General features: G+C 38.0%; 1 protein-coding gene across 1 annotated transcript in view; it reads left to right on the top strand.

Moving 5' to 3' along the window:
- Nucleotides 1-12,078, top strand: part of UBL3 (ubiquitin like 3) — a 55,832-nt gene that overhangs the window by 38,039 nt on the left and 5,715 nt on the right. Inside the window, exons 2-3 of the mRNA XM_059838814.1 lie at nt 7,651-7,759; nt 11,283-11,369. Of these exons, the coding sequence (XP_059694797.1) occupies nt 7,651-7,759; nt 11,283-11,369 (196 nt within the window). The remainder of the gene's footprint in view (nt 1-7,650; nt 7,760-11,282; nt 11,370-12,078) is intronic.

Below are 12,078 nucleotides of genomic sequence, written 5' to 3'. Positions count from 1 at the left end.
TTAACAAGTGTAAATTTTAGGTATTCAATTGAGGAAGTGTGGTTAAGTTACGTGTATTTCCTATAAAGTATCTGGTGAAAATAGGTATCTAGAAGTGTGATTCATGAGAACTGTAGTTTATTTTACCAAGTGACTCTTGAAGAGTTCAGAATGAAGGATCTCTTCTCTCTGATTGAGAATGCTGGCACAGTTGGGCTACAAAATTATACTTTTGCTCTCTTACTTTCTTACCTTGGTCACCTCAGTCCCTCTACCAGCTAGTTTCTTGGCTGAGAAGGAGCTAATATTATTATTCTAGATGTGTCTCAAATTCCCAGAAGGTTCTGGAAGCCTTCAGAAGGCTGCTTGGGGAGATGACTTTGTTTCAATGACCATGAACTGATACAGTTAAAATCAAATGGAAGAATAAACAAAGCAAGAGTGTATGTAAATGCTTTGGATTTCAAGGAGGCAGATAGTGATTAAACGAAATGTAGTGGGTTAGTAATAAGGAGTCTGCCCAAGAAATTTGCATTCTTGGTGTTTCATCAAGTTGAAGAAATTAAGTTATAAAATATCTGTGTACTAGTTGAGTGAAAAGATGTGAAGAGAGACTTTGAACTTGACAGATGAGTAACCATGAAGGAAGGATGATGAGGAGGAGCAGAGAAGAAATAATGGAATAAAATTCATGATTTCTATTTATCCAAATTATATCAGGACAGATTCATCAGCCAATTTTCTCTGGAAGGCGAGTGTTTTCCACATGGGGGAATGCAGAAGAGATGTAATCTGCCTGGACTTCAGTAAGTAGTTGATGTTGTGTTGCAAGGGATCAGCTGGGGAAGGCAGGGTTTGATTGAGTGTGTGACTTAGGTGGAGAAGATGGTACAGTACAGTGTTCAGGATGTGTCAGGCTGTCAGTTAAGCTTAGTGGAATTTCTTAAAGATAATTTTGGGACCAGCTGTCTTTGTATTGTTTTCGTTTATGCCTCTAGGACAAGAAAAATCAGTATGCTGATAAAATTTGATGATAATGAATAGTATAGAAGATGATTGTGATGTTGTGTGGAGATGGGATTATCTCAAAGACTGAATTAATAGGAACAGAATTAGTCAAATTACAATAAAATTATCCTGTACATTATGGGTGGTTAAAAACTGTATTTTGAAATGCAAGCTTGAAAGTTTATGTCATAGAAACAACTGGGCTGGAGAAGTGCATTGTGAGATTACTGCATTACAAATGTAAAACAGTTGTGATGTTTGAAAATGGAGAGGTTTTTGCAGTTGGTTTAAGGAGGTTCTAGTATCATTTTATAATTCCTGAAATACTGTGTATCATTCAATTATGCATACTTAAGAAAGTTTAAACAAAACTAAAAATATGGATAGGGATTAAAGTGGATTGTGGAATTGTTTGCTTTGGAAAGGACCTTGAACAATTTTCTAGCCCAAGCTCCTGCTAGAAGCAGACTCACCACTGAATTCAAACCAGATTGCTTGGGGCTTTGTTGGTTGGACTTTGAAAATCCACAAGGCCAGAGCTTCCAGAGCATCTCTGAGTGACCACTGTTTTGAGATCCTCAGGATGAAAACCCTTTACCTGATCACAGTTCAGAGTCTCTTGCTTCCATTTATGACCATTGTCTGTTGTCTTCTGTCTTGGACCTCAGTAAAGGGGTCCTTTGGTAATTTAGGCATGGGAAGGCTGCTAATAGGTCCCCTCCAGGCTTACCAAGCCCAGTTACCTTAATCTCTACTGATGTGCTTCAGCATTCTGAAGACAGTGTTGCCACCAAGGGCCAGGCTTTTAATGAGGAGAACCTTTGCTTTTTAATTTTAGCTGTGTCCTTGTCTGCAGATGCAGAAGAAAGCCATCAAAACCCCAGGGTTTTTTTGGCTAAAGCATGATGTGCATGTGACATCAATGAGTGTAACTTATTCAAGAATAAATTTAAGCTGGGAATGAGAAGAAAGCACTCAGTGAAACACCTCAGGTTCTACAACAGACATGCAGGACATGTAAAAACTGAAGTTCTTCATTAGATTCAGGTGGATGCATTCCAGGAGTGACCTGGTGTCCAGAACCTGCAGGTCCCTGCTGACTTGGCTTGTGCGATGCTTAAGATTGTTATTTGGGCTTTGTTCAACCTTGTATGTAAATCTGGTGGAATTCAGTCACTATAGTGGGGCTGGGAGGTTTCTCTTTGGCCTAGAGCCATTAGGAAACCTTAATGTGTCTTTAGAGAGGCAACTTACTTCTTACATTAATGAACTTGAACAAAAAAATAAGTGTATTGGATGCTGAGGAAAAATTTGTTTTGTGTATGTATTTCAATCCTAAAACAGCTAAAGAAAAGCAGTTGGTTTAAACTTGGGGCTGCATATGATATAGTGATATGACATTTCTCTGCATTTGAATTGTAAGTTGGGGAGCAATCTTAAGCTGCTACTGGAGCATAAAATTGATAACCAACTAGCTTATTTAACTGAATAGATGAGAAGTCAAACATTAAGAAATGAGATTTCCAACCTACACAATATTTATTGATGTTAAAGTGACTTCCCATTTATTTAACATTAGCTGTGAAATTAGAAGCACTGTGGCACTAAGATATTTTGTAGGTTTGCCTTAAAGAATGAACAAACTTTGCAGATGCCTGGAACAAAGAAAACACAACTTGCTCTACGTCAGCATATGTGACCCAAATTTCTCTTCCAAAAATTGTGGTCACAGTTGTTATTATAATCTTTTCATAAATACAGTTTTATTTTTGGGTGGTTTTCTGTTTGGTGGGGGGGGTTTGTTATTGTTGTTTGGATACCATAATCTGTGCTGAAAATTTTTATTGTGTATGCAGTGCAACTGATGGGGTAGTTACTGGAGCTGTGATTATGAGATTGGGGTGGGGGGGAGAGGGTGAGATTTGCATGGTCGAGATCACAAACAGAATGTGCTATTACATAAGTGTGCAGAGGGGATGTAGACTGCAAATTGTATTTAATCCTTCTTCTGATACTCTGGCTGCCCTTGACTGCTTTCAGCAGTAATGTTGCAGTTGGTGCTACAACGCAGAAGTGTGAGGATATGATCTCTGTCACTTTGTTGTAGCAAAAGGCTGGAACTCCCTTTGGTACCCTGAAAAAAAAAAAAAAAAAAAAAAAACCATAATCAGGACAGTTGTTGTAACATTCCCAGTTGAAGAGCAAACTTATGAGGACTATGAGAATTGTAAAAGTTTTTTGTGACCAAGACACTTGACAAGAATAGGTGGAGGGGCTTTCAGCATACAAGGAATACAGATACAACTTCCTTGGCAGCTTTTAATGTAGGAAATAGGATAGCTCAGACTGCTAAGAATCCTTTCTTAACTTGAAAAATAAAAACTTGAAGCTTTTGTGTCAAAATTCCTCTACCTAACCAAGACTTTTTTCTTCACCTTGAGTAATTGTGTATATACATATGGGCCTATCTTTTCTCTTTCTTCTTTTAGTTCTGAGGTTTGTGGAATTTTGCCAGAAATATTTTTTTCAGATCCCCTATAGTTTGTTTTCAAGATTAAGTAGTACAGCTGTTGCAAGTTGTTACATTTACCAATATTCTTGAGGGAAATGAGATTGGATTCTAAATTTAGAGCCAAGTTTTAGGATTATTTGCTTCAAACCCTTTGGGGTAGTGTGATAAGCAAATCAAGACTAAGATTCCTTCAAGCCAAGATTAAGAAACATATATATATAAAGAGAGAGAGAGAGACAAACATGCAAACTAAATGTGTCAGTGGCATGCTGTACTATAAATAAGAAAATACTCAAACCTTTCATTAGAACAGCTATATCTTTGCACCTCATGTAACATCTGCTTGACTGACTTAAAAATTCATTTTGGGCTTCTGCTGATATGTGATTTTTTTTTTTAATGAAATATTTATCCTGTGTTTTACACATACTTTGTAATATACCCTGTAAAATTATTATCTTATCAAAATGTGCCTTTTATATTTAATATAGTAATATATTTAATATATTTCATATTCTTATAGTAAGACCATAAGAAATGCTCTTCAGCATGAAGAACCTTATCCATCTTCGGGAGGTAGAGGGAAAGAAGGATCTAACATTTTTCACTCTTCTCCCCCTCCCCTGTTCCCCCCCCCCCCCCCCTTATTGCTTTTATTGATTTTATGGTGTGTATTAACTGCAGAGGTATGACTTAATGAAATTTTCCAGGAAGCCAGGTTAGTTTTGGTTATTTTTTAGTGATATTAATCTTCTTTCTGTATTCACTTTAGTGTGCCTGGTGATATCAAAACTCAGTAGTGAGAATAAAACAAATGTGTCTTCCTAATGTTGTGGCAGAAAAAGAAAAACATCACTTCTACGTTAATGCAGTGCTATAATCATACTTATAAGTGCTGAGCAGGGCTAATCTTTTGGGGTTTATTTTAGTCATCTCCTTGTAGGATCCAAACCAGGTAGTTCTAGGGAGTGGATGGTGTTATGTCTACTGCTTAGGAAAGTGCTGTGGTCTTAAAACCAGGTAACCCCCATCACAGCTAAATTACACAGATGAAGGAAAATAAATCCTTAGATAAATTATATAAATTCAGAGTTTGGGAGCTGCTTAGCCAGAGGGAGCAAGCTATGGGGGTGTCTCATGAGCCAGTTAGAGTATAGGAAATGGATATGGGGAATTGGAGTGAGAGGCAAAGGGGCTGCTGGTGAAGAAGCTGAGGTAGGCACTGGTGCTGAAAATTTGGGGTTGGTTTGTTTGTTCTTTTAAACAGGCAGCCCACTCCAAGCACAAGTAACAGTTTGTGATGTGGTCTGAACTTCCTAAATTTTTGGCAGTATGCTGGTATTTTAAAAAGGTGCATTAATGCTTTAAAAATAATTTAAAATGAGGTATAGAGAGAGTGGAATCAAATGCAGTACACCCCAGTTCCAAAAGCTGGAGTGTGGTAAAGTGATGAAAAGAACTTATTTTCTATATACATATTTTTATAGTGTCATTTGAATATGTTCTTAGTAACTGATGTGGTGGTGTTTTGCAAACTGTTGGTTCAACAGGAGAAATTAAAAAGTATTAGAGAAACTGTGTCTCTGAGCTTCATATAAAGGACTTGGCTGAGGGGTGGGGGTGGCAGCTCAGAGAGCTTTTGTTATTAAATTCATTATGAAACAACTGTCAGATGAATTTTGATGTTTCCTAATTCATTTAATGACAAAGGTAAGTGTAAAGATGTCTTGCTGCTAGAATTCATTGATGACATGAAGTTTGAAAAGTTTGTAATGTAGAGAGGAAGAAGAACTTTGGGGGATTTCTTAGGTCCAATGCCCAGACATGGGGTAAATCTAAAACATCTTCGTGATGCAGAATACTTCTTTACACCTAGCCTCCTTTCTCTCTGAGGGATGGATTAATAGGAGTGGAATGAAATTTATAGCCATGTGCTTTAGGGTGATACAGCGAAAAGAAAAGCTTGGAGGCTGAATAATTGAAAGGATCAAAGTAGAAAAGGGTGCAATGTAGCTGAGCAAACAGCGTGATGCAGTTATGAAGAAGGCATATGTGCTCTTGGGGCACAGTCACAGATGTTTCCAGTAGACAGAGGAAATTACTGGTGGTGTTCTACAAGCATCTGGTTAGACATCATGTAGTATGCTTCAAAAATTGTCATTTGTTTGAGGAGGAAATAGAAAAAATTGTGCAGAGACAGGCTCCTAGGACGAAAGGGGAAATAGGTGTCTCACTAGAGAAAGCTTGAAGAACTTTTCTGGGATAGTCCAGCTAGAGAAACTGTGTATGTGAGTGTTGCCTATACATACACAGGTGGAGGCAGTAAAGGGGGGCGAAATACTGAAACTGGAAGACAATATAAGCAAAACAACACCTGAATGTAGTCCAACTTTTTGAAGCTGTAGTTTCATTACAGTAGTCAGGTTTTTGGAGTAAACAAGAACAGTAGAACTTGATCTGCTTTTTCTCCTAAATGTTGGTGAAATTTGAAAATAAATCCTTAATCATTGTGGAAATTCCAAAGAAAACAATATTGTGTATAGCCAAATGTATTCTGAATTTTATGAAGAATTGTCTTCAACTAAACAACATTCCCTCAGTTTCTCTCTTTCAAGTTTTTTTGTCATTTCATGATATGCAATGATGCTCTTGGAGTGGCTGTGGTGTTTTCTCAGAGACAGCTACCATTTGCTTTCCTGGGCTAATGGGAGAACTTGTATTTTTCGAAAGGGTGTTAGTGGGAGGACAGGGAGGAGAACTTAGCCTTTTATGCTCGATCTTTTTATACTTGCTACACTTTGAAATAGACACTGAATTGCTTTTAGGAGGGGTCATTTCCTTCATTGACCTTGCAGTGTGCTGGATGGTAGAGATTGTAATTTGGATACCTCCATTAGGTGCTTAAAGAAGGTGGGGTGAATCCACGCCAAAGCATTCAGGAGGGAATAGATGATCTGTCTAAAGAGCTTCTGAAATAAGTGGAGAGTAAGCAGCTGAGGCAGGGCTCTTATGTTTAGAAGACGTGACGCACTGAGATCTTTTTCAAGAAGTCTAGAAAACTTGGACTTTGCTGTAAATTTTGCACTTGATATTTGATGTAGAAAACAGTTTGCTGAATTCCAACAAAGAAAGCTTTGTTGCAACTTACCTAAAGTGAGAGCCACAGCTTGAGAGTGTGACTTGGAAAAAAGTATCCAAGCAGTTAGTCTGCTAAAGTCTCACTGAAACTTGATGAAATGTAGGCTTGTAGGTCAAAGTACAACAGCAGCTAGACTCCTGCTTGCCATGGGCATTGCTAAGTGCTACCAAATGTATTTTGTGACCTTGCTAACAGTCGCTTGAGGAGCCAAAATTTAATCTCTTTTGCATTGTAAATAATGTCATAGTGAGCTCTTTATATATGTTATTTTAATGCTATATGAAAAAGAAATTATATTCAGTAGTTTGCAAATAGAAGAGAGGAAAATTATGGCTGAAGGTGCTGGTGGTTATATGGAGGAAATTACTGAAAGAAAAATTATGGTGTGATGTTATTGCTGTGCTGCATGTGGGCCTCGCTTTGCTTGTGGTGAAAGACAGTTATGGGACAAAGTTTTGGATTCAGAAGACTGGCAGAGGGATTCAGGAAGACAGCTTTGTGGCAGCTGGGAGCAAGGAAGGATGCTGTCTAACTCTGGCATTTTGTAGGAGATGCACTGGCTGAGATCAGGAGGGAGCATTCTAGGGCTTTTATTTGGCTCATAGGGTATTCAGGTGCAGGTTTTGATATTTTAATTCTAAGTTCATTTTTCAGGTTTATACTTTTCATTCAGGAGCTATGTTGCTTATTTGTCATTGCTAGACTATGTTTCTACCTTATTGAAAGCTATTTTTTACTGGCACAGTTGATTCAATCACTAACAGAATCTTCTGGTGTTTATAATCAAAAATACCAGCTGTTAGAATTTAGTCTTCCTAGATTATGGATATGTGAACAACATTTTATTGACCTCTTTGACCCTCTTTTTAACATATGTTAACATGTTAAACTGTTTTGTCAAATCATTTGGATCAGTCTTCCAAAACCAATGACAGTTTTTTGTAACTGTAAAAAATAAATAATTTGTCTCTGTAAACTTTCCTAATACTGATGTTTTGGGGTTTTTTACCAGATAAATTTGCGCCTCATCTTGGTAAGCGGGAAAACAAAAGAGTTCCTGTTTTCACCGAATGACTCTGCTGCAGATATTGCAAAACATGTGTATGACAACTGGCCAATGGGTGAGTAGCAGTGTGGCTTTGGCTTTTTAACTGGTGAGCAAGGAGATTCCCTGTATATTCAGACTGAAGTGTCAGTAAACTGATCTCTTGCTCAACATTCAAATTAAGTATGTTTATTCACTATCTGGATAAAGATTTATGTAGAAATACAGGTGTCCTGCCTTCTTTTTCACAGTTCCTTCAGCTGGGCAGATGTTTAGATGTGAGGACTGTTTCTTACTTTATTTCTAAAATTTGCTTCCCGAAATTGAAGTACTTCTTTCTCCCTATCTTAAGACACTTTATCGATCGATTTAGAGGATCTGGTAAGTGTGAGGAAATGTCAGAGATAGAAAACCTCTTACGTGAGAACAGCTAAAATAAAACATGGGAAGTCACAGGAATGCATTAGTGAAATTGAGTCTGAAGTACTTTTTCCTTACTGCCTTGGAAAGGATCTGTAACACTGATATTTCTCCAGGAAGAAAATTAATATAAAGGCTCATTTTAAGAGACATTAGACGACTGGATGTTGTTTGTGTAAATATACTTGGTGTCATAGAGGAATACTGGCTTTGGAAAATGGACTTGAGAACTTAAGATGTGTATTCACATATGTGAATAGCTCCCCAAAACAAAGTGCTTCTGTTCTCCCTGACTATGATTTCATGGGAAAATAGCCAAAACCCAGACATAGCATTACATACGATGAAAGAAAATGCTTCTTTTGGTACAGGACTTCATTTGGGTTACTGTTTTGATGTTAAAAAGACTACTATTTAGACAAACTAAAACATTGCACTATCTGTTTCTGTGGTGCCTTTGTCAAAGACATATTGTGGATAATAGTTAATGCCAAAAAGTTAATGGTGGTAATCAGTATTTTAGGCCTTAAACTGGTCTTTGAGGTCAGGAAGAAAGTTCAGTTTGCTGTTTGATTTGCTGGGATGCAGTAATATATATTTAGTAAAATATGTAATGAAGAAGGAGGTTTTAAGTCCTCTGAAGTATGAGTTACAGATGTAAAATGCTTTAAAAAATAGGTTAACATAACTTCTGTGCTGTACATATTTTAATGTACATATGTACATAATGTAGTTGTCCTAACCAAATGTTCTTTGTGTACATTTATCTGAATTGGTAGAGTCAGAACTGGATTTTTTTTCCTTACTCAAGTCTGTGCCTGTGAACACGTGTTGTCATGCTCATGGTCTTGTGAAGAGCTTGAAAGTTGCAGATTCTGAGTTTAGAGTTGGGAAGAAACCCAGACCATAAAGTCTCTTCTTCAAAAAAAAGTAGAACCAGACATGGAAATCTCAGTTCAAATATCTGCTGTCCTGAGGGAGTACTCTAAATTTTGATGAATGTTTAATAAATCTCACTTCAGAACAGCATATAGATTTTCACAAACATTAGCCCCATTAGCTGTTTTCAGACTGAGAGTGCTCCTCTTTGCCACAGGACGGAGAAATCTTGATGAGGACTAAAGTTGCCTTGAAACAGAGATGTTACAATTGCTTTTACTACCATTTTGACTTGTCATGATCTTGTAGGGAAAAAAGGAATGAAATAATCTCCGTCACATGCTGGCAGGATTAAGGCAAACCTTGCCCCACCTCTTTTGGCAATACAGTTGTTAATTAAGGATGTCTCGACTTGCAGTAGAAAATGCCAAATTTATTTTAATGTTTATCATCTACATAGGCTACCTGTTTTCTTCTTCTCCCCATTTTCTGCTAAATAATATTAACTTCTTTCTTGTACAACAATTATCTGAACTTAAAAAAAAAAAAAAGGTAGAGTCAGTGAGTCCTTGGCTCATTTAGTCATCAGTGGAAATTAAAATTTGAATTCATGTCAGAAAGAAATGTTTCAGACTTCCAGCCAAGAAGCAGAAATTAAAAGGATGGGTAACTTGGCAGCTTAACAGTGAGAAAATACCTGTGCCAAAATATAGTCTGTCTTCTTTTGGTTGTGGTTTTACATCAATATGGCACTGTACACTGGCTGAATTTCTCTTTACAGCCACAGTATAGTGGAGTTCAGACTGTATAGAGTAAAAAAATCCAAAACAAAACTATTATGGTAGCAGTGTGATAATTCAGCCTTGATGTAGCCCACTTCACAGCACAGTAGAACAGGCATGTGCTTGAATTGCAAGACAATTGAATCAGACCCTAAGTGGAAATACTTGAAATTCAAATAGCTTTGGTTGCCTAATTTGATCTAATCTTATAAACCAGGCACATGGGAGCACCTGGGAGTGTTGCACATTCTTCTGTTGGTACCAGCCTTGCTCCCACTGTGGTCTGGGGCTGAGATGGCTCCTGCTGCCCAATCTCTGCCTACTTGCTTTTTGCACCAGATGCCTCTCTGTACACTCTGCAGCTGTGGCTTTTGTTTTAAATGCTTCCCCTTCTACCCTTTTCAGTTCTTCTCCTTTTGTGATGCCAGTTGCTATTGCCTGTATGTTAATTGTGTGTTCTCAGTGAACAGGTTGGTTTCTGTGGCTGGTCCTGATCCCTTGCTGAATATCGATTTTGCTACATAAACACTACAAAAACAGAAAGAGAGAATGTTGGTGAACAACTGTAGCCAGATATCTGGTCATCTAAGAAACAGAAGACACTGCATTCCTGGAGAGACCATTTAAATTCAACATTTCAAGACTTTATGATACTTGTTCTGAAAGCAGAGTGCATATTTAGTTGTTCTTCACATTGTGACAGAGAATGGGAAAAGAGTAGGAAAAGACCATTTAAGCTTATCATTTATTTATGATAGCTTAAGCATTATAGGAAAATGCAAGCTTGCTTTTTTTCAACCACCATTTGCCACTTAAAAACATTGAAACACATAAAAACACACATAAAAATGGATGGCATTGGAGAAGCTCCCTAAAATGTATTGGTGGGTGTGTGCTCTGAGAGAGCCTGTGTCCCGGCTCTGTGGTGGCGGTCGGGGGCTGCTCAGGTCACTGCCCCCTCCAGACATGGAACTGGTTGGATCTGGCCGTCATCGACCGGCGCTGAGCTGCCTCTGGAGCTTTTTTTCAGTGCTGTGATCGCAGAGTCCTTTTCTCTGTTTCAAGTGACCCATCACATGCGCGCTCGCTCTGTGTGCGGCAGCTTCCCGTTGCTGGAGAACGGCTCCAGTTAGTCAATTAGCTGGTGATGAGGAGTGTGGCTTGGGAAGCTTCAGAATGGCCTGGATATCAAGATTCAGGAAGCAATTTGCATGTATGAAATATTTTCTTTAGGACTTGTGTATGTGCTAAATATATCCTGCAGTCTGTGACATCAGTAATATTTATACTGCAGACATAAAATTACGTGTTTAGATGCCCAGGGTCAGATAATAGATTCAAGAATAGACTTCAGGAGTGCTGGCCTTAAATTATCTTCCTGTACCTTCAGCCTGTGTTCTCTCTTCAGTGTTTTATACAAAAGAGTCCTTTCCTGATTTTCTTCCTGGGTAAAGGTGAGAGAAGTAATAAAAGATGTTTGTATTACAATGTAACTGTGGAAATTCTCTCTCTCTTCAGACTGGGAAGAAGAACAAGTCAGCAGTCCAAATATCTTGCGGCTTATTTATCAAGGGAGGTTTCTTCATGGCAACGTGACATTAGGAGGTATGAAAATAATTTTCATTTTATGTGTTACAGTTAGGCAAAAGGGGATATTTATTTACAGTTCAGTGAATACTACTTTACTGTTCAATATCACAGGATGGCCTGCTTTATACTGCTGTTCTCATGCATAGCATGACATTGTACTTTATTGCATATTTTCCCATCTTGTTACCACGAGCTGTTAAACTTTGCAAGGTCCCACCTGCTAAGTCAAGTCTCCTCTCACACAATGAAATGGCAGTGCTGCTTTTAGTTGTTGTCTTTCTAAATGGAATATTTTGTTCCACCTCTCTTACACTGCATTTGCAGTACAAGCTACTTAATAAATATCTGAAGCGTTTTAAAATGCTTGATAAACTTTATGATAATTGGTCAAACAATACTTTAAATCTTAGTGCAACGCAGGGAAGACATCCTGTGAATGAGAATGAGGGGAAGCATTCTTGCTGTCCAGTGCTCTCCCAGGGATACAATTGCATAGTTATGTGAAAACAACAGTAAATGGCTTCACTTCGTTTGCTAAGGAAATGCAATTCAACTGTGCCCCCTCGTGGCAAGTGTTTTCCCGCAATTACGCATTTTGGTGGGAACCCCTCACAGAGATGTGACACACATTTGTTAAGTCATCCCTCCTTTTGTAGGTAGCATTTGCTAGTGGGAATATCAGCTGTATCAATGACTAAACAATATGAGACTTTCCATTCTTTGC

Source organism: Haemorhous mexicanus, chromosome 2 (genome assembly GCF_027477595.1).
Source record: "Haemorhous mexicanus isolate bHaeMex1 chromosome 2, bHaeMex1.pri, whole genome shotgun sequence".
Classification (NCBI taxonomy): domain Eukaryota; kingdom Metazoa; phylum Chordata; class Aves; order Passeriformes; family Fringillidae; genus Haemorhous; species Haemorhous mexicanus.
Note: the sequence above shows the minus strand (reverse complement) of the source record. Positions and strands in the feature narration are given on the sequence as shown.